A 22,449-nucleotide genomic window follows, 5' to 3' on the forward strand; every position below is an offset into this window, starting at 1 on the left:
CGATGGGCGCCGGAAGAGGGTGCAAGTACAAGTCACGGTGTCGCCTCCGCGCCGATCCAGATGGGCGTACCACGGAGCAATGAATATTTGATCCAACGCTTCGCTGATATGCGCAGGACCACATCACATAACACAATGCAGGCCGATTTGATTGAAGAAGTGTGGGCACGTAGGGGAGGTGGTGGCGTTGTGTAAACTTGATAGTGATTTGTGCTAGATTCAATGTAGTGTGTGATTTTAATTTTAAATATAATTTAGTGTGTAATCCTAATTTTAATTTTAATTTTAATTTGTATTTTATTTTTATTTTTATTTTTATTTTTATTTTTATTTTTATTTTTAATTCGTATAGTCGGCTTCTTCTAATTACGTATAGCCCGATAAAGTTGTTCATAATTACTTGAAATATTATAAAATAAAAGTTGATTATAAAATTTTGGGGCTATTGGAGGTGTCCACTATAGTGCCGGACACAAAATTTTGGGGCTATGGACAACAAAATTGGGGCTATTGACAAAAACTGGGGCGGGGCTATTGGGCGTGTCCGCCTTATAGTGGACACTCTTAATGGCCTTAATACTTTTTGCCGGCTGAAAACAGTGACGTCATTCCACTAGAAAATAAATACTAGTACTCCCCCATCTCGGAAAAATTGTCTATTGGTTGTAACTAACTGGTTCTTTTGTCACCGACTCCATGGAAATCCCAATCGGCAGTTGACTGATCGATCAACCGAACAAAGAGACGATACATCGCCGGCGGGAAATGGAACCGCAGCCGGTCCTTCTGGAAGACTTCGGGCAGAAGGTCGATTTGACGCGTAGGATCAGAGAGGTTCTGCTCAACTACCCGGAGGGCACCACCGTCCTCAAGGAGCTCATTCAGAACGCTGATGACGCCGGAGCCACTACCGTCCGCCTCTGCCTCGACCGCCGCACCCATGGCGTCGACTCCCTGCTCTCCCCCACCCTCGCGCAGTGGCAAGGGCCTGCACTGCTCGTATACAACGACGCCGTTTTCACTAACGAGGACTTCGTTAGTATTTCGCGGATTGGTGGCAGCACTAAGCACGACAAGGCCTGGAAGACCGGTCGATTTGGGTAATTGTTGCCTCATTTTTGCATTCTTTTATAATGTGGCCGTGCATGTGGAGTGATTTATTTGGTCTGTGTTTATCGTTTATCGCATATATGTGAAGTTGGGAGTAAGGACTGTGATGCTGGATGAATTCAGAATCGTAAGCATTGAGTTTTAAAAAGTAGAATAGAATTTTATCTATGTCGTCCTTGTAACCAGTGTGGTCAAACTTGATCAAATTTTTGTGGATAGTCTAGCTCATCAATTGTTAACTTTGCTCATGGATAGTTTGCTTGTGTGCCGACTGTGGTTTTATCTATTAATTTCGTACGGTAGGAGAATTAGAAAAGGTTTGAATAGAAATGATGGAAAAAGCAACACAAAGGAGTTGCATAAGAACTTTCCAGAAGGATTCAAAACACACCTAGTATCATTGGGATCCTTTATATTCATTTCTTAAGATTAAGCAAACAGCAAATTGATTCAACAATTTGTTTTTCTAAAATGATATAAATGCTGCATTATACATATGCAGGTATTGTATTGGCATTTACGTTTTTTCTAATCATATTTGACTGTGATTCTATAGTGTGCATCATTTCCATTTGCATTATGATATACATAATTTGGTGAGGGAGTCAATGTTTGAAGCATTACCAGGATGTATTGGTGTTTGTAGAGGTGGTCTTTCGGAGTTAATTTCTGTTTAATTCTTATATTTTTTCCAGGGTGGGCTTCAACTCGGTATACCATTTGACTGACTTGCCTTCTTTTGTAAGCGGCAAACATGTTGTTCTGTTTGATCCTCAGGGTGTTTATCTTCCCAATGTCTCTGCTGCTAATCCTGGGAAGAGAATTGATTATGTTAGTTCCTCAGCTATCTCACTGTATACAGATCAGTTTTTACCATATTGTGCTTTTGGTTGTGACATGAAAACCCCTTTCCATGGAACTTTATTTCGTTTTCCTTTAAGGGAAGCAGACCAGGCTGCAAATAGTAAGCTCTCAATGCAAGCCTATCCCGAAGAAGATATATCTTCCATGTTTGCTCAGCTCTTTGAGGAAGGAATCCTCCTCCTACTTTTTCTTAAATGTGTTCTGTCTATAGAAATGTATGTGTGGGATGTAGGGATGCAGGAGCCAAGGAAATTGTACTCTTGCTCTATCAGTTCTGCAAAAGAAAATGTGTTGTGGCATCGCCAATCACTTCAAAGAATTTCTAAACTGAACCATGGTTTTGATAGTGAGATGGGTGCTTTCTCATTGGATTTCTTGAGTGAAGCTGTTATTGGAGATGTTCCAAGAACAAGAGCCCATAAGTTCTATATAGTGCAAATGATGGCATCATCATCAAGTAGAATTGGTACTTTTGCTGCAAAGGCAGCAAAGGACTATGACATGCATCTGTTGCCTTGGGCATCGGTGGCAGCATGTATATCAGATGATTCACTCAATGTAATTTCTTCTCACTCAATAGGCCTTGGATGACACTATGCTACTTCTCTGCACCATTCCATTTTCGCACACTAATTATGTCAATCTTTTAATGTACACTTTTATAGCTGCTCATATATGTCTAATTATGCATATGCTCAGATGTTAGTAATTATGAACATAGCCATGTGCACTGTTACTTTTGTAAGTGATAGCCTTTGCTGAATATCTTGAATTCTTTGGTTGGTAAAGTTAACCCTTGGGCTGTTACGGATTTTATCTTTGGCGCTCTCTGAACTTTGATTACCAAAGAGTTTTAAATTTCCAGTTTATGACTTTGTGGACAAAAGTTACAAGAGATAGATTGTACTTTTGTTTCGTGGCTTGCTCATTTTCATTATACCTCTTTGATTAACTTTGGCTTTTTATAAGTATATAAATTAAGAAAAAAATGAAAGAAGAAAGAACCTCAATGATCTAACGTGCTGACCACTTCAGCTTATGCTTATGCTTATGCTTATACTTATGTGTACTTTACATGTAATTCGATGTTTCGAGCTAGTAAAAGATTTTCTTAAATTATTATTGGACATGCCTTGGATGACAGGGGAAATGAACATATTGCTAGTTCACACGCCACCAAAAAAAATTTCCCAACTTTTGAGACTCTTCTATGTCCTGAGAGAATACACTTTTTATGTGAATTTTTACAGGATGATGTTCTAAAACTTGGGCGTGCATTCTGTTTTCTTCCACTGCCAGTAAAAACTGGTTTCCGAGTTCAAATTAATGGATATTTTGAGGTTTCTTCGAACCGACGTGGTATTTGGTATGGCGATGACATGGACAGATCTGGTAAGATTCGTTCTATTTGGAACAGGCTTCTGTTGGAAGACGTTGTAGCACCTAGTTTTGGTAAATTGCTGATTAGTGGACGAGAACTCCTCCGTTCAACAAAAGACTATTATTCTTTGTGGCCGATTGGGTCATTTGAAGAGCCATGGACTTTGTTAGTTGAGCAGATCTACAAAAGTATTTGGGATTCACCAGTCTTATATTCAAATGTTGAAGGTGGAAAGTGGATTTTACCTAAGGAAGCATTTTTTCATGACATGGAGATTTATGGAACTAAGGAAATTTATGATGTTCTTGTCCAGCTTGGGATGCCTATTGTTTCTTTGCCTAGTGATCTGTTTGAGATGATTTTAAGTTGCAAATCAGTCCGCGATAAGAAAGTTGTTACTCCTGATTCTGTGCGTCAGTATTTGAGAGAGTGCAGATATTTACATGTAATTGGCAGACTAGAGAAACTTGTGCTGTTGGAGTATTGTCTTGAGGACTTGATTGACACAGATGTTGGTATTCATGCATCTGGCCTGCCTTTTCTTCCACTGGCAGATGGTAATTTTGGATCATTATCCAGATCCTTGGAAGGCACTACGTATTATATTTGTAATGAGCTTGAATATATGCTTCTTCAACAAGTTTCTAATAGAATTATTGATAGGAGTATTCCCACAAAGTTGCATGACAGACTTACATCGATAGCAAATGTCTCAGGGGCAAACCTAGTTGTTCTTACCGTAAATGAGTTCATTCAAATATATGCTGAACTAGTACCTGCAGAATGGAAATATAAGACTCAGGTTCTCTGGAGTCCGAGTTCCAGTTCTTCTCATCCTAGTATCTCTTGGTTTTCGCTTTTTTGGCGCTACCTTTATGAACAATGTGAAGAATTATCTGCCTTTGGAGATTGGCCTATAATACCATCAGTTACTGGGCATTTGTATAGGCATTCGAGGCAAAATAAATTGCTGAATGCGGAAAAATTGTCGGAGAAATTACAAAGTATCCTTGTCAAGATGGGATGCAAAATTCTGAACAGCAATTATTGCATTGGACACCCTGGTCTGACGAAATATGTGCACAATGCTGATGCTGCAGGCGTTCTGGATGCAATATATGATGTGTCTTCTAATGATAATATTACTCAACTTCTTCAGTGTCTGGAAGGAGATGAAAAAGATGAGCTTCGTCAGTTTCTTCTGAATCCTGCATGGTTTGTTGGAAAGCAATTGGATGATTCTCATATACAGAGTAGCAAGTGGCTTCCTATTTATAGAGTTTATGATGGAGAATCTGCTGAAAATTTCAAGTATGCTGATTTAGTAAACCCTAATAAATTCTTGCCCCCAAATGACTGTCCAGAGTGCCTGTTTTCTGGAGAGTTTCTCTTTAATTTCTCGAGCACTGATGAAGAGTTGCTAAGGAGATATTATGGTATTGAAAGAATGAAGAAGACACAGTTTTTAATGATGAATGTTTTTGATAGAATAGGGCAGTTGGAAAGTGATCTCCGCAACAACATCATGCTTTCAGTTCTTCAGGAGCTACCACATTTGTGTATGGAGGATACATTGTTCAGAGAATATTTGAGAAATCTGGAGTTTGTGCCAACTGTAAGTGGCACCCTAAAAAGTCCTGCCATGCTGTATGATCCAAGGAATGAGGAATTGTATGCTTTATTAGAAGATTCTGATTGTTTTCCTTTTGGTGATTTCGAGGAATCAGGTGTCTTAGACATGTTACAAGGATTGGGTCTTAAGACAACTGCTTCCTTTGAGGCAGTCATACAAAGTGCTCGTCATGTGGAACGCTTAATGCACATAAATCAAGAAAAAGCTCATTCAAGAGGAAAGATACTTCTTTCATATCTTGAGGTCAATGCAGTAAAGTGGCTTTCCGATACATCAGAGGGTGAGCAAAGAACAGTCAGTAGAATTTTTGTAAGAGCTTCGAATGCATTTAAATACCGTCATCTCAAATCAGAGATGGAAAAGTTCTGGAATGAGCTCAGGTTGATTTCATGGTGCCCAGTTCTTATCTCTCCTCCATACAAATCATTACCGTGGCCAATTGTTTCATCTTTGGTGGCGCCTCCAAAGGTGGTAAGACTATACACGGACTTGTGGCTTGTTTCTGCAAGTATGCGGATATTAGACAGAGAATGCTCCTCGTCTGCATTATCCTATGAACTTGGTTGGTCTAACCCTCCAGGAGGAAGTATAATTGCTGCTCAGTTGCTTGAGCTTGGGAAAAATAATGAGATGGTCTCTGATCCCATTCTCCGGCAAGAACTGGCTCTGGCAATGCCAAAGATATATTCTCTCTTGATGCGCTTGCTTGGTTCTGATGAAATTGACATTGTAAAAGCCATTCTAGAAGGTTGCCGGTGGATATGGGTCGGAGATGGATTTGCCACCTCGAATGAGGTGGTCCTCAATGGTCCTCTTCATTTGGCCCCTTACATCCGTGTCATCCCTATTGATTTGGCTGCCTTCAGTGACTTGTTTCTGGATCTGGGAATTCAGGAATATTTGCAGCCTTCTGATTATGCAAATATATTAAATAGAATGGCCTCTAAGAAGGGTGCAACTCCTTTGGATTCTCAGGAAATTACTGCTGCTACTTTTATTGCTCAGCACCTTGCTGAAGCTCACTTCTGTGAAGATCATACTATCATATACCTTCCAGATGTATCAGGCAGACTTGTCAATGCCACAAATTTAGCATACAATGATGCACCCTGGTTGCTTGAGTCTGATAACTCTGACAGATTACTCGGCAGTGCCGCTATGTCTTTAGGTGCAAAACAAGCTGTTCATAAATTTGTTCACGGTAATATTTCTCATGATATTGCTGAAAAGCTTGGGGTAAGATCATTTCGAAGGATTTTGCTTGCAGAGAGTGCTGACTCGATGAATTTGAGTTTATCTGGAGCTGCTGAAGCATTTGGGCAGCATGAAGCATTGACAACCAGACTAAGACATATACTGGAAATGTATGCTGATGGGCCTGCAGTTCTTTTTGAGTTGGTACAAAATGCTGAAGATGCAGGAGCTTCAAATGTGACATTTTTATTGGATAAATCTCATTATGGGACATCATCTCTTCTTTCGCCTGAAATGGGAGATTGGCAAGGCCCAGCACTGTATTGTTTCAATGACTCTGTTTTTACCTCACAAGACCTTTATGCTGTTTCCCGGATCGGCCAAGAAAGTAAACTAGAGAAACCATTTGCAATTGGAAGATTTGGTCTTGGTTTTAATTGCGTTTATCACTTCACTGATATTCCAACTTTTGTTTCGGGAGAAAATATTGTCATGTTTGATCCTCATGCCTGCAATTTGCCTGGAATATCTCCAAGCCACCCTGGTCTCCGGATTAAATTTGCAGGCAGAAATATTCTGGAGCAGTTTCCTGATCAGTTTTCACCATTTCTACACTTTGGATGTGATCTGCAGCATCCATTTCCTGGAACTCTTTTCCGTTTTGCTCTTAGGACAACTAATGCTGCCTCTAGAAGCCAAATAAAAAAAGAGGTCTATAAACCGTCTGATGTCCTATCACTCTTTTCTTCCTTTACGGAGGTTGTTACTGCTACTCTTCTCTTTCTGCGCAATGTGAAGACTATATCTGTTTATGTTAAAGAATGGCCTGATAGTGAAATGCAATTACTGCACTGTGTTCGCAAAGATTGTGCTAATGAGCCTGAAATTGAAAAAAGTCCATTTCATCAGATATTTAACTCTATGCATGTGAACCAACGGGATAGATTGTCTATGGATCAATTTTTTAACAAGTTGAGCAAATCCATCAAAACAGATGTTCCATGGAGATTTCAGAAGCTTTTGGTGTCTGAGAAGAACCTTTCAGGTTCTAGGTCATGCTTGTGGTTAACTTGTGAATCCTTAGGTAATTTCCACAGGAAGGGTAAGTTTTCTACCTTGAACAAGAAATTGTGCAAGTTTGTTCCCTGGGTCTGTATAGCAACACCTGTCAGTTCTGTTGAGGTTGAAAATAGAAGCGGCGGTAGCGAGGATGTTTCCGATTCATCTTTTCCAGATACTGGTGACATTTTGCAGATCCTTCAAACATCTATGCAAGCCACTTCTAATTTTGATGGCCGTGCTTTTTGCTTTTTACCACTTCCAATTAGCACTGGTCTTCCAGTTCACATAAATGCCTATTTTGAGTTGTCTTCAAACCGGAGGGATATATGGTTTGGTGATGACATGGTAGGGGATGGGAAGATCCGTGCAGACTGGAACATGTACCTCATTGAAGAAGTTGCTGCTCCTGCTTATGGTCATCTTCTTGAGACAGTTGCCCTGGAGTTTGGCCCAAGTGATTTATTCTTCTCTTTTTGGCCAAAAACTGGAGGGTTTGAACCTTGGACCTCACTAGTACAGAAGCTCTACCAGTTTGTCTCTGAGAATGGTCTTCGCGTGTTATACACAAAGGCCCGAGGAGGGCAGTGGATTTCGGCCAAGCAAGCAATTTTTCCTGATCACAATTTTGAAAAATCACAGGAACTTGCTGAAGCATTATCTGATGCAGGTTTGCCTGTGGCTGATGTTCCAAAGGAGATAGTTAACAAATTTATGGAAATTTGCCCGTCACTTCATTTCCTGAATCCTCAATTACTGAGAACACTTCTAATTCGTAAGACACGTGAATTCAAAGAAAAAAGTTCAATGATCTTAACCCTTGAGTACTGCCTTCTCGATCTTAGAAGTCCAGTTGCCTCAAAGAGTTTGTGTGGGTTACCATTAATACCACTTTCAAGTGGCGCATTTACAAAACTGGACAGAAGAGGGCTGGCAGAACAAATTTATCTAAATAGGGGAGATGGATACAGTCTTCTGAAAGATTCTATTCCTCATCAACTGGTAGACTGCACAGTTTCCGATTATCTCTATGATAAGTTATGTTGTCTAGCTGAAACCGAAGAATTTAATCTCTCTTTCCTGACCTGTCAACTCCTTGAAAATATTCTTCCTAGGCTAGTTCCTGTAGAATGGAATAATGCTAAGGAGGTGACTTGGGTTCCTGGCCATGAAGCTCATCCCAGTTTGGAATGGATAAGGTTACTGTGGAGCTATTTGAGATCATCTTGTGAGGATCTTTCATTGTTTTCTAACTGGCCAATTTTGCCAGTTGAAGATAGTCGTCTCATGCAGCTTGTTGAAAATTCTAATGTGATCAGAGATGGTGCGTGGAGTGAAAACATGTCAGGGTTGTTGCAGAGAGCGGGATGCCTAATCCTGAGGCGCGATCTCAGAATTGAACATCCGCAGTTGAAAGTTTATGTACAGGATTCGACAGCAATGGGTGTTCTAAATGCACTGATGGCAGTCGCCGGTGGACTAAATGGTGTTGGGCATCTCTTTAGTCATGCTACAGATGGGGGACTGCATGAGATGAGAAGTTTTATTCTTCAGTCAAGATGGTTTTCTGATGATTTAATGGACAACACTCATGTCAATATTATCAAGGAGATACCTATGTTTGAGTCGTTTAAGAGTAGGAAACTTGCACCTTTAAAATCTCTTAAATGGCTGAAGCCAGAATTTGCACGGGAGTGCTTTTTAGATGAGGACTTTGTGAAATTGGATTCAGAGAAAGAAAGAACAATCCTGAAGAAATACTTAGCTATTGAAGAACCATCAAGATTGCATTTCTATGAAAACTATGTAATCCCTCAGATGTCTGAACTTATCGCCCAAAAGGATCTTCTCTTAGATATTTTACATGATATGAGATCCTTGATTGAGGAGGATAACACTTGCAAAGAAGCATTCTCTGCTGTTCCTTTTGTTCAGTCATCTGAAGGAGCTTGGAGAGAGCCGTTCAGGTATGTTTCTTGATGTGCTGCTAATTGTAGGTTTATTTAAATGCTTGGGTAGTAGTGACTCGAAAGACTGCATTTTAGTTGAATGGTGGTTGCAGATATCTATGTTATGTGTTTAACAAATCTATGTCATCTATTATAAATGTCAGAGTATTACATCTGTCAAATCAATGTCATCTATTATAAATGTCAAAGTATCACATCTGTAGGACAACTTCATCAAGCCTATACATTATAATCCTCCCCGTCTACGAAAAAAGTCTCATCCCTCCATTTCGAGGTGTCCACAAAAAATAAGCTAATTCAAAAATGGAAAGTTTCTCTCAAATTATTAAAAATATCAATACAATGACATGATATGACATGAGTATGTCAACGCATGGATTATATTGACATATATTGACTCAATGACATTGTACATGGATTACATTGACATATAATGATAGCTATGTTGATATTAAACTGCTTATCTAGTATATTAAAATGCACGAAAATATGCAATTAGGATATCGTTAGAATCATTATAAAATTACCTTTAGTTAGATATTAGTGTGAAAAAATAATTTAAATCGATATAGTTATATGAATTCAATGTTTTGAGACATTTTTTTAAGAGAGAGAAAATAGTTAGTTATAACTAATTTGTTGGTAATTGACATTGATAATTATTACCCTTATTGATGCTTTTTGTTCGTAGTATTGATACTCGGGGCTTGATCATCTTCGGCCTTGATTTGATGATCTAATGGCTACTATTTATTGATAGTTAGCATATTAAAGATGTTTTAGCATTTTATCACATCCCAATATATATGGAGTAATGAGTATATATTAAGTTTTTCCAATGCTGCTGTTTGACATTTAGAGGAGTAAGCGTCTAAAGTTTCACGGTTAATTTGTCACTAGAATGTTGTGAAAGAAGGTATATTAGTAGCAATACTTAAAGTCTAGATTTTCTTGTTTCTGAAAATGACTACTTTAATGGCAATAGATGGAACTTCCTACTTCTGTCGGAAGATACTTTAGTAAATACTGACTCTTTATGTAGGTTTTGATTTGATTTTATGAATGGTGTTCCAGAACTTAAGGACACCCTCTGCATTTGGTCAAACAATGAACTAGGTCATGATGTAGGGAAGAATGGGATGCATTATTGTTGTTTGTAGATCATAGTATTGTGATCTCAAAAATTTGATCCAACACTGTACATAATGATTCTAACACATTCTTATCACAGGCTTTATGATCCCCGTGTTACTGAACTTAACTTGTTTCTCCATAGCGGAGCTTTCTTCCCCTCGGAGAATTTCTCTAACCCTGAAATCTTGGAAATTTTGGTCACTCTTGGGCTTAAGAAAACCTTGGATACAGCTGGATTGCTTGATTGTGCCAGGTCGGTCTCCATGTTGTACGAATCAATGGACTCTCAGGCATTATTATTTGCAAGGAGGCTGCTTTCTTGTTTAAATTCACTGTCACTGAAACTGTCGTATGCAGAAAAGAGTGAGCATACCGCTGATACTACAGAATACCAAGAGAGTGCACAACCTGGAGATGGAGAGGACTTGCCTATTTCTGGTTCAGTGGAGTCCTTATTTAAGTCTTTAAATGTTCATTCAATAGTCAACAACTTGGTTGGTGATACACGTGGTGAAGATTTCTGGTTAGGTCTGCGGTGTATCAGCTGGTGTCCAGTATATTCTGATCCGCCAGTCAAGGCTCTTCCCTGGTTAGCCTCAGTCCAGACGATTGCAGCACCAGCTACTACCAGGCCCGAATCACATATGTGGATGGTGTCCACGAAGTTGCATATATTGGATGGTGAATGTTCTAAATACCTACAGCACAAGCTTGGATGGTTGGATCCACTGCCTGTGGATATCTTGTGTGCCCAGTTAGTGGGGTTAGCTAATACCTATGATGAGCTCAGGTTGCATCATGATGCAGAACTGAGACAGAAAATACCATTGATTTATTCACAGCTGCAAAATTATATGAAGTCTGATGAGCTGGCACTTCTTCAGTCTTCCTTGACTGGTGTTAAATGGGTTTGGATTGGAGATGATTTTGTGGCGCCTGATGTGCTTGCATTTGATTCACCTGTGAAGTTTAGTCCTTACATTTATGTGGTACCATCTGAGCTATCAATATTCCAGGATTTGCTCTTAGCGTTAGGAGTAAGACATAATTTTGATGTTACAGATTATATTAGAGTTCTGAAACGGCTACATAATGATGTTAAAGGTGACACCCTCTCAATTGATCAGCTGAATTTTGTCCAATGTGTCCTTGAGACAATTGCAGATAGCTTCGTGGAGGGGTCTGGACTACAGAATCCCAGTATGATACTGGTTCCAGATTCTACTGGAGTGCTTATGGGTTCAGCAGATCTTGTGTATAATGATGCACCATGGATGGAAAGCAATTCTCTTGCTGGTAAACGCTTTGTTCATTCCTCCATCAGCTTTGATCTTGCCAACAGGTTGGGCATTCAATCACTTCGGTCTCTTTCTTTAGTCAGTAAAGAATTGACTAAAGATTTTCCATGCATGGCTTATAGCAAGATAATTGAGTTACTGGAATCACATGGCAACTACGAATTTCTTCTTTTTGATTTGCTTGAGTTGGCTGATTGTTGCAAAGCCAAAAAGCTTCACCTCATATTTGACAAGAGGGAACATCCACGCCAGTCTCTGTTGCAGCACAACCTAGGTAATCAGTTATGAATTTTTACTTTGACCCATCTATGCCAATAATTAATACTATAATTGATTTGCGGCAAGTAATTATGTAGCAGCAAACTGGATTCTAAAATTCTACCCAGCTTTAATGGTTCCTTTGTATCTTGTTTGGGTTTGAGCTATTAGATTTTTCAGGCTATTTATTTCTCTGACTATTTTTTCAGTGCACATGACTAATTTTGAACCTATGCAGCTGAATTTCAAGGGCCTGCATTGGTGGCAATCTTAGAGGGAGCCAGCTTAAGTGGAGATGAAGTTGCTAGTCTCCAGTTTCTTCCACCATGGAGTCTGAGGGGTGACACTGTAAACTATGGCTTGGGATTGCTTAGCTGTTTCTCCATCAGTGATCTGCCATCAGTGATATCTGATGGCTTTTTGTATATTTTTGATCCTCAGGGTGTAGTAATTGCTACATCCACAACACACTCACCTTCTGCGAAAGTTTTTCCCCTGAGAGGTATAGACGTTAGTTGAGACCTCATGCATGTTTTTGCTTTGTTTAGCTGAGATGGCCTATGTGAGAAGTCCATTAGATACTGTGATTTTGGATAAGTTAAGAGCAATGTGCTGCTGCCTAGCGCTATAGTTGTTCTTCTATTAATTTCCATTTTCTGATGGATTGATAATTTGGGTCAAACCATTTCCAAGTTGGGGCAGGGGGTTCAGGGTAAGACTTAGAAATATGTTTTGGGAAATGACTGAAATTCAAGTTAGTATATTCCTTTATTGTATTTTCTCTTCTATGTCAGATTAATTCACTTTTTTTTTCTTATATTGCACACACGTTTCGACACCACCCACCAGCTACATACCATTATTGAATTCGACTGTCAGCCACCTCTGTGCCACTATGCTACCCCCTTGTCCCAACAAACCTTTTGTACCAGCCAATGCTCATCTACCTCATGATCCTCACTCACATTCATTTCTTCTGTTACCATTCCTGATACTTCTATTTATTTTTATTTTTTTTCATGGTTATCTTTAATTTCCTTTTTTGATTAAGATATTTAGGGTTGGAAATTTGGAATAAAAGGGTGGCCTGGGATTATGTTTCCAAAGCCCTAGTTGCTATGGACTAGGATTTTATTTCTGGGCCGGGCCCTTGGCCACTTTTGTTATTTAAGTGGCAGAGTCGTTTAGGGCATCTTAAAACTTGTTTCCGGAGCACTAGCTCCTTCTCATTCATGATGACTCGGGTACAACATATAGAGCAGATAGAGAAGGTGTTGTCGAGATTCGGGGCAGTGTGGCTTAGTTGAGGGGTGTAATGAATCTGTTATCATGACCAAGCTTTCGAACACAAACAGAACTCATTGAACCTGTTCACTCCATTTGGATTCTTCTGGAGATCACTAATTCTGTTATCTTAATTTTGAAAATTGAAGAGTTAATAAATTTTTATTGCATTCTGATTTTGTCGTATATCTGCCTTTGGTGCTGTTAAAGAGAGAGTAGGATGATATTCCTTTTCTTATATAGGTACCAAATTGACTGAGAGATTTCGTGACCAGTTTAGTCCAATGATGATTTATGAAAATATGCCATGGTCAGCAGCTGATTCCACTGTTATACGCCTGCCTCTTTCATCTAAATGCATGGAAGATGGAGTCGACTCTCGCCTGACAAGGATATTTGATAAGTTCATGGAGCATGCTTCTAAACCAATTCTATATCTGAAGTCAATTTTGCAGGTAATTCCAGTTTTATCTGACCTGTTTTTGGAGATAAATATGGTGAAGAAAGATAAGGATGAGAGACTAGCCATAGAAAATATCTCACAATATTCATCAAATGAAGATAGAAAGACTCTGAGATATAGCAAATTAAACCTTCTGATATTCATCCAAGGACAAATGGCTACTAAAACTTCAAATGATCGAATTACATAATGACGCTGAAAAGGAAATAAGAACTTTCAGGGATTGAAATATCACACTGTTATTATATGGGGCACATTCATTGAAACATTTTACATATTTGCTTGTCAGAAATATATCTGAAAGGTTCATGAGAAGGAATAGTGACTGAAGTATTATAAACTTGAATGTTTTCAGCTCTGATTTCCTATCCAATTGTGTTACTGGGTATTTAAACTTGAGAGGAACAGCCCGAATCAGTCCAGTGATGTATTAGCCCCTTCCTGAATGCAAGTTACTGTGATAAAGATACCGGCAAAGTAGATTAAGTTATAACAGCATCCAAGGAGAGAAACACCTGTCCAACAAAAGTCTGTTAACTACAAATTTTCTTACTGCCATTACCAAAGGAACTTTGTTGCTGAGTAAAATTCATTGTTAAGTTGAACTTTAATAATAAATTGGTAACGGACAGTTGATTTATTTAGTGACAAAAAGGTGATTGCCAAATGTCTTCAGTCTTCTGAAAATAAACTATTATTGTGCAGGTATCCTTGTCAACATGGGAAGATGGAAGCCCAGAACCATGCCTTGATTATTCTATTGATATTGATCCGTTGTCTGCTGTTGCTAGAAATCCATTTTCAGAAAAGAAGTGGAAGAAATTCCAACTCTCAAGTATATTTGGAAGCTCTACTGCTGCAATTAAGTTGCAAGTTCTGGACTTAAACTTGAATAAAGGGGGGATGAGATTTGTTGATCGATGGCTCGTTGTGCTCAGCATGGGTTCTGGTCAAACAAGAAATATGGCACTAGATAGGTATGCCAACTGATGAATAACTAAAATAATCCTAATTCTGCAAAACATTCATGCTGAAGCATATGTGTTACATCTGCTTTACTACTGCAATTTAATATGTCTCAACTCGAATGATATGTTTCACCTATTACCTTTTACAATCATTTACTACTCTTGATCTTTTCTCTATAAAACAATTATTCTTGGCATCATGGATATTTCTGTTGCAAGTCTAATAAATGAATGATTCTGTTAATCAGGGTTCACTCATAACAGATTGTTGCACTTAGTACAAAACATAGGTGGTACAAACTTAGAAATTCAGATACTGTTAATACATTTCTAAAAATCTGAACCATGAATATGCATTTCGTAAGCCTCATTTTGGATGTACTTTAAAGTACTCGAAGCTGGTTCGTGTTTTAAGTTCATAGATTTTCCACTTAGATCACATGTCCTCATTTATATTTGTGCTATTAAACAGATAATGTTTTGTATATGCAGGAGGTATCTTGCATACAACCTCACACCTGTAGCTGGGGTTGCAGCTCACATATCACGAAATGGCCATCCTATTGACGAACATCCATCAAATGCCATCATGTCCCCTCTCCCTCTATCAAGCATTATAAATATGCCAGTAACAGTGGTGGGATCTTTTCTTGTGCGCCATAATCGGGGTCGGTATCTTCTCATATCTCAAGAGGGTAAAGGAGAATTTAGGGTACAATCCGATGCTGGAAGTCAGTTGATTGAAGCTTGGAACATAGAGCTGTTGTCTTGTGTTCGTGACTCTTATATCAAGTTGATAGTTGAGATGCAAAAGTTACGGAGAGACTCTCTGGGTTCTATTCTTGAAACAAATTTAGGCCACGCTGTGAGTTTGAGTTTAAGATCTTACAGGGATGAAATGTATTCGTTCTGGCCTAGGTCATGCCAGAACAACCTGCTCAAGCAACATCTAGATGGTCAAGATGGAACTCCGAACCCTCTTGAGACAGACTGGAAACATCTAATTGAACAAGTAATTAGGCCATTGTATTCTCGACTTGTTGAACTTCCTGTTTGGCAGTTATATTCTGGAAGTTTGGTGAAGGCAGCAGATGGTATGTTTCTCTCACAACCTGGAAATGGAGTGGGTGAGAATTTGCTACCTGCCACTGTTTGTGCTTTTGTCAAGGAACATTATCCTGTTTTTTCAGTCCCGTGGGAGCTGGTGACTGAAATCCAGGCGGTAGGTTTTTCCGTAAGAGAAATCAAACCTAAGATGGTCCGGAACCTTCTCCGGGCTTCATCCCCATCTATTGGCAGTTGGTCGATTGACACCTATATAGATGTACTTGAGTACTGCTTATCTGATATCCAACTTGTGGAGCCATCCAGTGAACTCCCCACTCCAAGGGACTCGAATATTCCTGAATTTGGTTCTGTAAGCCAGAAAGAAGACGGTCATCCATTTGCTTTACCAGGAACCAGTCGACGTAGGCATCATGGGGTTTCCACTGCCACTTCAGTTGGTTCTGGAGGAGACCCAATTGAAATGATGACAAGCTTAGGGAGGGCTCTACTTGATCTTGGACGTGGTGTTGTTGAAGATATAGGCAGGGGAGGAGATTCTTCATCGTACAGGCATCCTTTGACTGGACATACTATATATGGGCCTCATGGCTCGAGTACAAGTGAGGAACAGCGGCTATTCCAGATATCTTCTGAAATCAAAGGTTTACCTTGTCCAACTGCAAAAAACAGTCTTATCAAATTGGGGTTTACTGAGGTTTATATTGGAAATAAGGAGGAACAGTCTCTGGTTACTTCTTTAGCTGGGAAGTTTATTCATGCAGAAGTGGTGGAGAGACCAGTGCTACAGAATATTTTTTCTAACTGCTCTATACAATCATTCTTAAAACTTCAAGCGTTCTCCCTTCGCTTGCTTTCAAGCCAGATGACATCTGTTTTTCATGAAAACTGGGCAAATCATTTAATTGACTCAAAAAATGCACCCTGGTTTTCATGGGAAAGATCAGCAAGTTCTGCTTGTGAAGCAGGTCCTTCTCCAGAGTGGATAAGACTTTTCTGGAAAATCTTCCGTAGCTCATCTGAAGACCTCTCTCTTTTTTCTGATTGGCCCATTATTCCTGCTTTTCTTGGCCGCCCAATCTTGTGTCGCGTGAGAGAACGTCATCTTGTCTTCGTTCCTCCCCTTATTAGGGATTTGGCAATTTCTGATAGTACTCCTGAAGTAGAGCTACCTGAAGCTGGTCAATCTGAATGTTCTTATTCTCATGAAATAGAAGCATATCTGTTGTCATATAAATTTATAGATGAGAAGTACCCTTGGTTGTTTTCGCTGCTTAATCAATATAATATTCCCATTTTTGATGTTAATTACCTGGATTGTGCTACTTCATTGAAGTGTCTGCCACTAGAGGGGCAGTCATTAGGGCGGACTATATCATCTAAACTTGTAGCAGCTAAACGAGCTGGGTATTTTCCTCAACTTACATCCTTTTCAGAATCTGAACGAGATCAGCTTTTCAGTTTATTTTCTTCTGGTTTCTCTTCTAGTAGTTCTGATTATGGAAGGGAAGAACTTGAAGTGCTACGCAATCTTCCCATTTACAGAACAGTTCGTGGGACATATACCCAATTGGAAAATGAGGATCTTTGCATGGTCTCTTCGAAAACATTTCTCAAACCATCTGAAGATAGGTGTCTTTCTAAGTCTGCCGATTCTACTGAAAGTTCTTTACTTCGAGCACTTGGAGTTCCTGAATTTGATGATAAACAGATTCTTATAAAATTTGGATTGCCTGGATTTGAACATAAACCTCGGCTTGAGAAGGAGGATATCATGATATATTTGTATACAAACTGGAAAGATCTTCAATCAGATTCATCTGTAATTGAGGTGCTGAAAGTCTCTAATTTTGTCAAAACAGCTGATGAACACTCTGAAAACCTCTGTAAACCCCCAGATCTATTTGACCCTGGTGATGCTTTATTGACATCCGTATTTTCTGGTATGAGGAAGAAATTTCCAGGAGAGCGGTTCATTTCTGATGGATGGCTTCAGATCTTGCGGAAAGCGGGCCTCCGAACTTCTGCTGAGGCAGATGTTATTCTAGAGTGTGCAAAGAGAGTGGAGTATCTTGGAGTTGAATGTATGAAAGATGCAGAGGTTCCCAATGAACTAAGTGTTTGGAATCCCAAGAACGAAGTATCTTTTGAGATTTGGGTGTTGGCTGAAACTTTGGTCAAAACAATTTTCTCTAATTTTGCTGTTCTCTATGGAAACAACTTCTGCAATCTCCTTGGAAAGATTGCTTGTATTCCCGCTGAAAAAGGGTTCCCAAATATAGGTGGCAAAAGAAGTGGGAATAGAGTGCTTTCTTCCTACTCTGAAGCTATACTGATGAAGGATTGGCCTCTTGCTTGGAGTTGTGCTCCAATCCTTTCAATGCAGAGTGTTGTACCCCCTGAGTATGCTTGGGGACCACTTCAGCTGTCGAGTCCTCCAGCCTTCTCATGTGTACTTAGTCACCTTCAGGTATGAATATTCATGATAGTGATTTGAGCTTATAACTTTGATTAACATTTCTGACCCAAATTCTGCAGGTTATTGGAAGAAATGGTGGTGAGGACACCCTTGCTCATTGGCCTGCTATATCAGGTATTAAAACAGTTGACGAAGCTGCACTTGAGATTTTGAGGTATCTGGACAAATTTTGGAGCTCCCTCTCTTCTTCAGGTAATTTCATAAGCCATCTAGGAAGATGTCCGTTCTAGGACTAGTGTTTAAGATGTGTATTTGTGTGCAATGGCCGAATCAATTTAGCTTTTAAGGACCTTCTGCAACTTTTACTTTGAACTTTTCACAAAGATTAACTTCATAGAGTTTCATTCTGGTGCCTTCTTATATTTCAAAATGTTCATAAACATAATACAAATGTTTCAATGATTTTGCGTGTTTCTTGCTTTTGGGAAAGACCTTATCTATCCATTGAGTGAGATGTTAACACTTGGGTTGTATGACAAAATTGCAACACTTGTATTCTTCAACTGTTTTATGCTTTAAAATGAGCTTGATTATTGGATAACTTATGTGCTGACATTGATTCTTGATTCTTCTAGATATGTAACCAAAAGGGGAACTATGTTATGGGGAAAGTTAATTGCTAGAATGTGTTATGCATTTTAGTCTTTATTTCTTGATGATTAATAATCTAATGGATTCTACTAGTATTTATAGAATCCGGACCCTAGATGGTTCCACTCTCCTAATACTACTCGGGAAAGAACCAACAAGAAAATCCGAGAAGATAAAAACTCTCTCCATCCCATGCTACTTGCACTTTTCATTTTGACAGCGTAAATTTGAACATGAGTAATTAGCGTAATTAAATTCGAATTTGAAGTGTAATAAGGCAACGCTTAATAAGGGAACACTTTATTAACTCTAATATCTTGATTAAAAAAACCATAATTTTTACTTAAAAAGAAATAGTGCAAATTGTTTGGGATGGTCCGAAAATGAAATGTGCAAGTAGCATGGGATAGAGGGAGTATTAAATAATAAATCTATTCTGGACTCGATATCAAGTCTTGTAAACAAGGCAAGGTTTGATTAAAATATATCTCTATTTGGAAACATAATCCTTCCAAAAACTTGTCGAGAAGCCTTGTGTCCTGGCCGATCTTTGGCGATTGATTGGGCTTCTTCCTCCGTCTCACTTTGCTCCTCTTCGAGCTGAGCCTCTTCATCTGTCTCGCTTTGCTCCTCTTCAGTCTGGGGCACGTCATCCGGTCCTACCTCGGTTGTTATTTGTAGATCGGATATTTGGTCCGTATCACCCTTGCTCCACTCACACGCAACCAACCATCTTATTAAAACCCATGCCATCCGCCATGTGACAAACTTTTTGTTGACGGAGGGAATAGTATTTTCACAAATACAGTTATGGAAATGATTTGCCTTATTTGATCTGATTTTGTGAACTTTTTGTACTTCCTTGATCCCTTAATACTATTAGTTTAATCAATTTTTATTGTCATTGCATTGTTAGATATCACGAAGCTGCAGCAAGTAGCTTTCTTGCCTGCGGCAAATGGTACCCGCCTCGTGAAAGCAAGCTCTCTTTTTGCCCGTTTGACTATAAATATTTCTCCATTTGCATTTGAGCTGCCTTCGGCATATCTCCCTCATGTGAAGATTCTCCGCGATTTGGGCCTTCAAGACTCACTTTCTGTTGCTTCTGCAAGGAATCTTCTTTCAGATCTTCAAAGAGTTTATGGTTATCAGCGTCTGAATCCAAATGAATTCCGTGCTGCGCTGGAAATTTTACGTTTCATTTGTGATGAGAACAGCCCAGAAATCTCCAACTGGGATTCTGAAGCAATTGTTCCTGATGATGGATGCAGGTTGGTCCAAGCAAAATCATGTGTATATATTGACTCTCGTGGTTCCCATTATGTTAAACATATTGACACTTCCAGAATAAGATTTGTTCACCAAGATCTTCCAGAGAGGGTCTCTGAGTCCCTAGGTATCAAAAGGCTGTCAGATGTCGTAAAAGAGGTACTCAATTTATTGAAGATTTTTTTGTTAAACCTGTTAATTCAAAATGTATATCTCTGACTTTACAATGTCTGATGTCCATTCTCTGTAGGAACTGGACAATGGTGAAGACTTATGTGAACTGGAGTGTATCGGTTCTATTTTGCTTGTTGCCATCCGGCGTAAGTTACTGAGTGAATCATTCCAGGTGACAGTGTGGAGAATACTAACTACCTTAGTTAGTAGCCATCCCGGATACGGCAGGCCAAACCTTGAGACCATCCAAAAAACATTGGTATCTATTGAAGAAAGATTGAAGTTCGTCAAATGCTTATACACTCGTTTCTTATTGCTCCCAAAATCTGTGAACATCACCCTTGTTTCTAAGAATTCTGTTCTTCCAGAGTGGGATGCTACATTGCAACATAGGGCCCTCTATTTCATAGATCAGTTCAAAACACGAGTCTTAATTGCTGAACCACCAAATTATATAGCCGTTACAGATCTAGTTTCTGCAGTGATAAGTCGCATTCTGGACTCACCAGTTTCCTTACCACTCGGATCGTTATTTCTTTGCCCTGAGTACTCCGAGACTGCAGTACATGATGTCCTGAAACTTTGTTTTCACACAAGAAGTGCAGAGTTTGGAGGTGGAATTGAGACTTTTCTTGGTAAAGAGATACTTCCTCAAGATGCTACTCGGGTGCAATTCCATCCTCTAAGACCTTTCTATAAGGGAGAGATAGTGGCTTGGAGGTCCTCAAATGGAGAAAGACTTAAGTATGGCAGGGTACCAGAAAATGTCAAGCCATCAGCAGGACAAGCACTTTACAGATTTATGCTGGAAATTTCACCAGGGATTACCGAGCCAGTTATCTCTTCGAACATATTCTCGTTTAAGAATATCTCTTATAGTGGTGAAGATTCATCAGCTATCTTACAGGAGGGCGATAAAATGGTTTATGAACACAAAAAGGCAGAAAGTTCAGGGGTTAAGACAAGCTCCTCTCAGGTATGGTTACTCAAACATAAAGAACCTAAGTTAAGAGGAAACATATACTATAATACAGTGAAAGTTGATGTTCCTAGGAGTAATCTGGTCAGGAGGATGTAGTTGCTTATGTAATAATTGATGATGTTTTCCCTGACTTGGTGAAACTGCTATGAGAAGCAGTCATGACACTCAAGTGATGCATCTTGTTGAAATGCATATCTTTTTTTTTCTTACATTACCATGAAATCATTGTGTAGTTCATGTCTGTTTCTGGATCAGCTTAACATCGGATTTTGCATTGCATATTTATTCTTTACTTGTCATGTTCATCACTGGCAGCCACAGCCTGTGCAAGACCTTCAGCGTGGTCGAGTATCAGCAGCCGAATTCGTCCAAGCTGTGCATGAGATGCTTTCATCAGCTGGCATCAGTCTAGATGTTGAAAAGCAGACACTATTACAGACATCGTTAACACTGCAAGAACAACTTAAAGAATCCCAGGCTGCATTATTGCTTGAACAGGTTTTTATCTTTCCATCTCTGCAAAATGACAATCATTGTTATGTGAAAACTCAACATTCCCTTCTATATTCTTTAGTCATATTTGTTGGACTAATAGTGGAAGTATTATAGTACTATATTGATTTGGTTTCCCTTTCTCACGGAGCTTCTGCTAATTGAGAGATCTATGTTGTTATACAACTTATAAGGTTTCATGCCACCCGTTTTCATTACATTAGTTTGATTTTTTCCATTTATTTGGCGTTATCTATGCAGGAAAAGTCTGACATGGCTACCAAAGAAGCTGATACAGCAAAAGCAGCATGGTCGTGCCGGGTGTGTTTAAACAGTGAAGTCGATGTTTCGCTGATTCCTTGTGGGCATGTACTGTGTAGGACATGCTCCTCTGCAGTTTCAAGGTGTCCATTCTGTCGCCTCCAAGTATCAAAAGCCATGAGAATCTTTCGACCTTGATTCAATGAGCTAAATTGGGTACTGTCTTGTATTAATATATGATATATGTGCTTCTAGCAAGTGGTCGTATCGTCTGCTTGAAGTAATATTAGGGGGATTTTGTCTTGCGGCTGCGTTTACTGTGCCGACTTTTCCAAAGTTTTGTACTCCATATAGAATTCATAGTAGAATTAAAATTGTATATTGCATTTACTATTTTTATGGTGATAAAGAGCACGTGCAGGTAATGTTTTACAGCATTTAAACATTGCCATCGTAGTCTACATTTTTCTAATGTTGATGGTGGTTTTTTTTCCTTCTTGTTTCTCGTTCCTTTTGTTTT

At 39.2% G+C, this 22,449-nt stretch overlaps 1 protein-coding gene across 2 annotated transcripts; it reads left to right on the plus strand.

Annotated features, from left to right (window-relative positions):
• The first annotated feature begins 651 nt into the window (after window positions 1-651).
• Window positions 652-22,401, plus strand: LOC121783230 (sacsin). Of its 2 annotated transcripts, XM_042181242.1 has the most exons (14): window positions 652-1,100; window positions 1,806-2,532; window positions 3,225-9,208; window positions 10,443-11,917; window positions 12,140-12,403; window positions 13,429-13,640; window positions 14,354-14,625; window positions 15,109-18,151; window positions 18,220-18,352; window positions 19,668-20,022; window positions 20,098-20,179; window positions 20,271-21,170; window positions 21,492-21,674; window positions 21,930-22,338. In XM_042181242.1, exons 1-14 carry the CDS (start codon window positions 766-768, stop codon window positions 22,125-22,127), a joined length of 14,163 nt encoding a protein of 4,720 aa, XP_042037176.1. In that variant the 5' UTR covers window positions 652-765; the 3' UTR covers window positions 22,128-22,338. The 2 variants fall into 2 exon arrangements, with proteins under 2 accessions (XP_042037176.1, XP_042037175.1); XM_042181241.1 differs by having other exon boundaries at window positions 19,668-20,179; window positions 21,930-22,401.
• The last annotated feature ends 48 nt before the right edge of the window (window positions 22,402-22,449 follow it).

This window comes from Salvia splendens, chromosome 21, assembly GCF_004379255.2.
Source record: "Salvia splendens isolate huo1 chromosome 21, SspV2, whole genome shotgun sequence".
Taxonomy (NCBI): domain Eukaryota; kingdom Viridiplantae; phylum Streptophyta; class Magnoliopsida; order Lamiales; family Lamiaceae; genus Salvia; species Salvia splendens.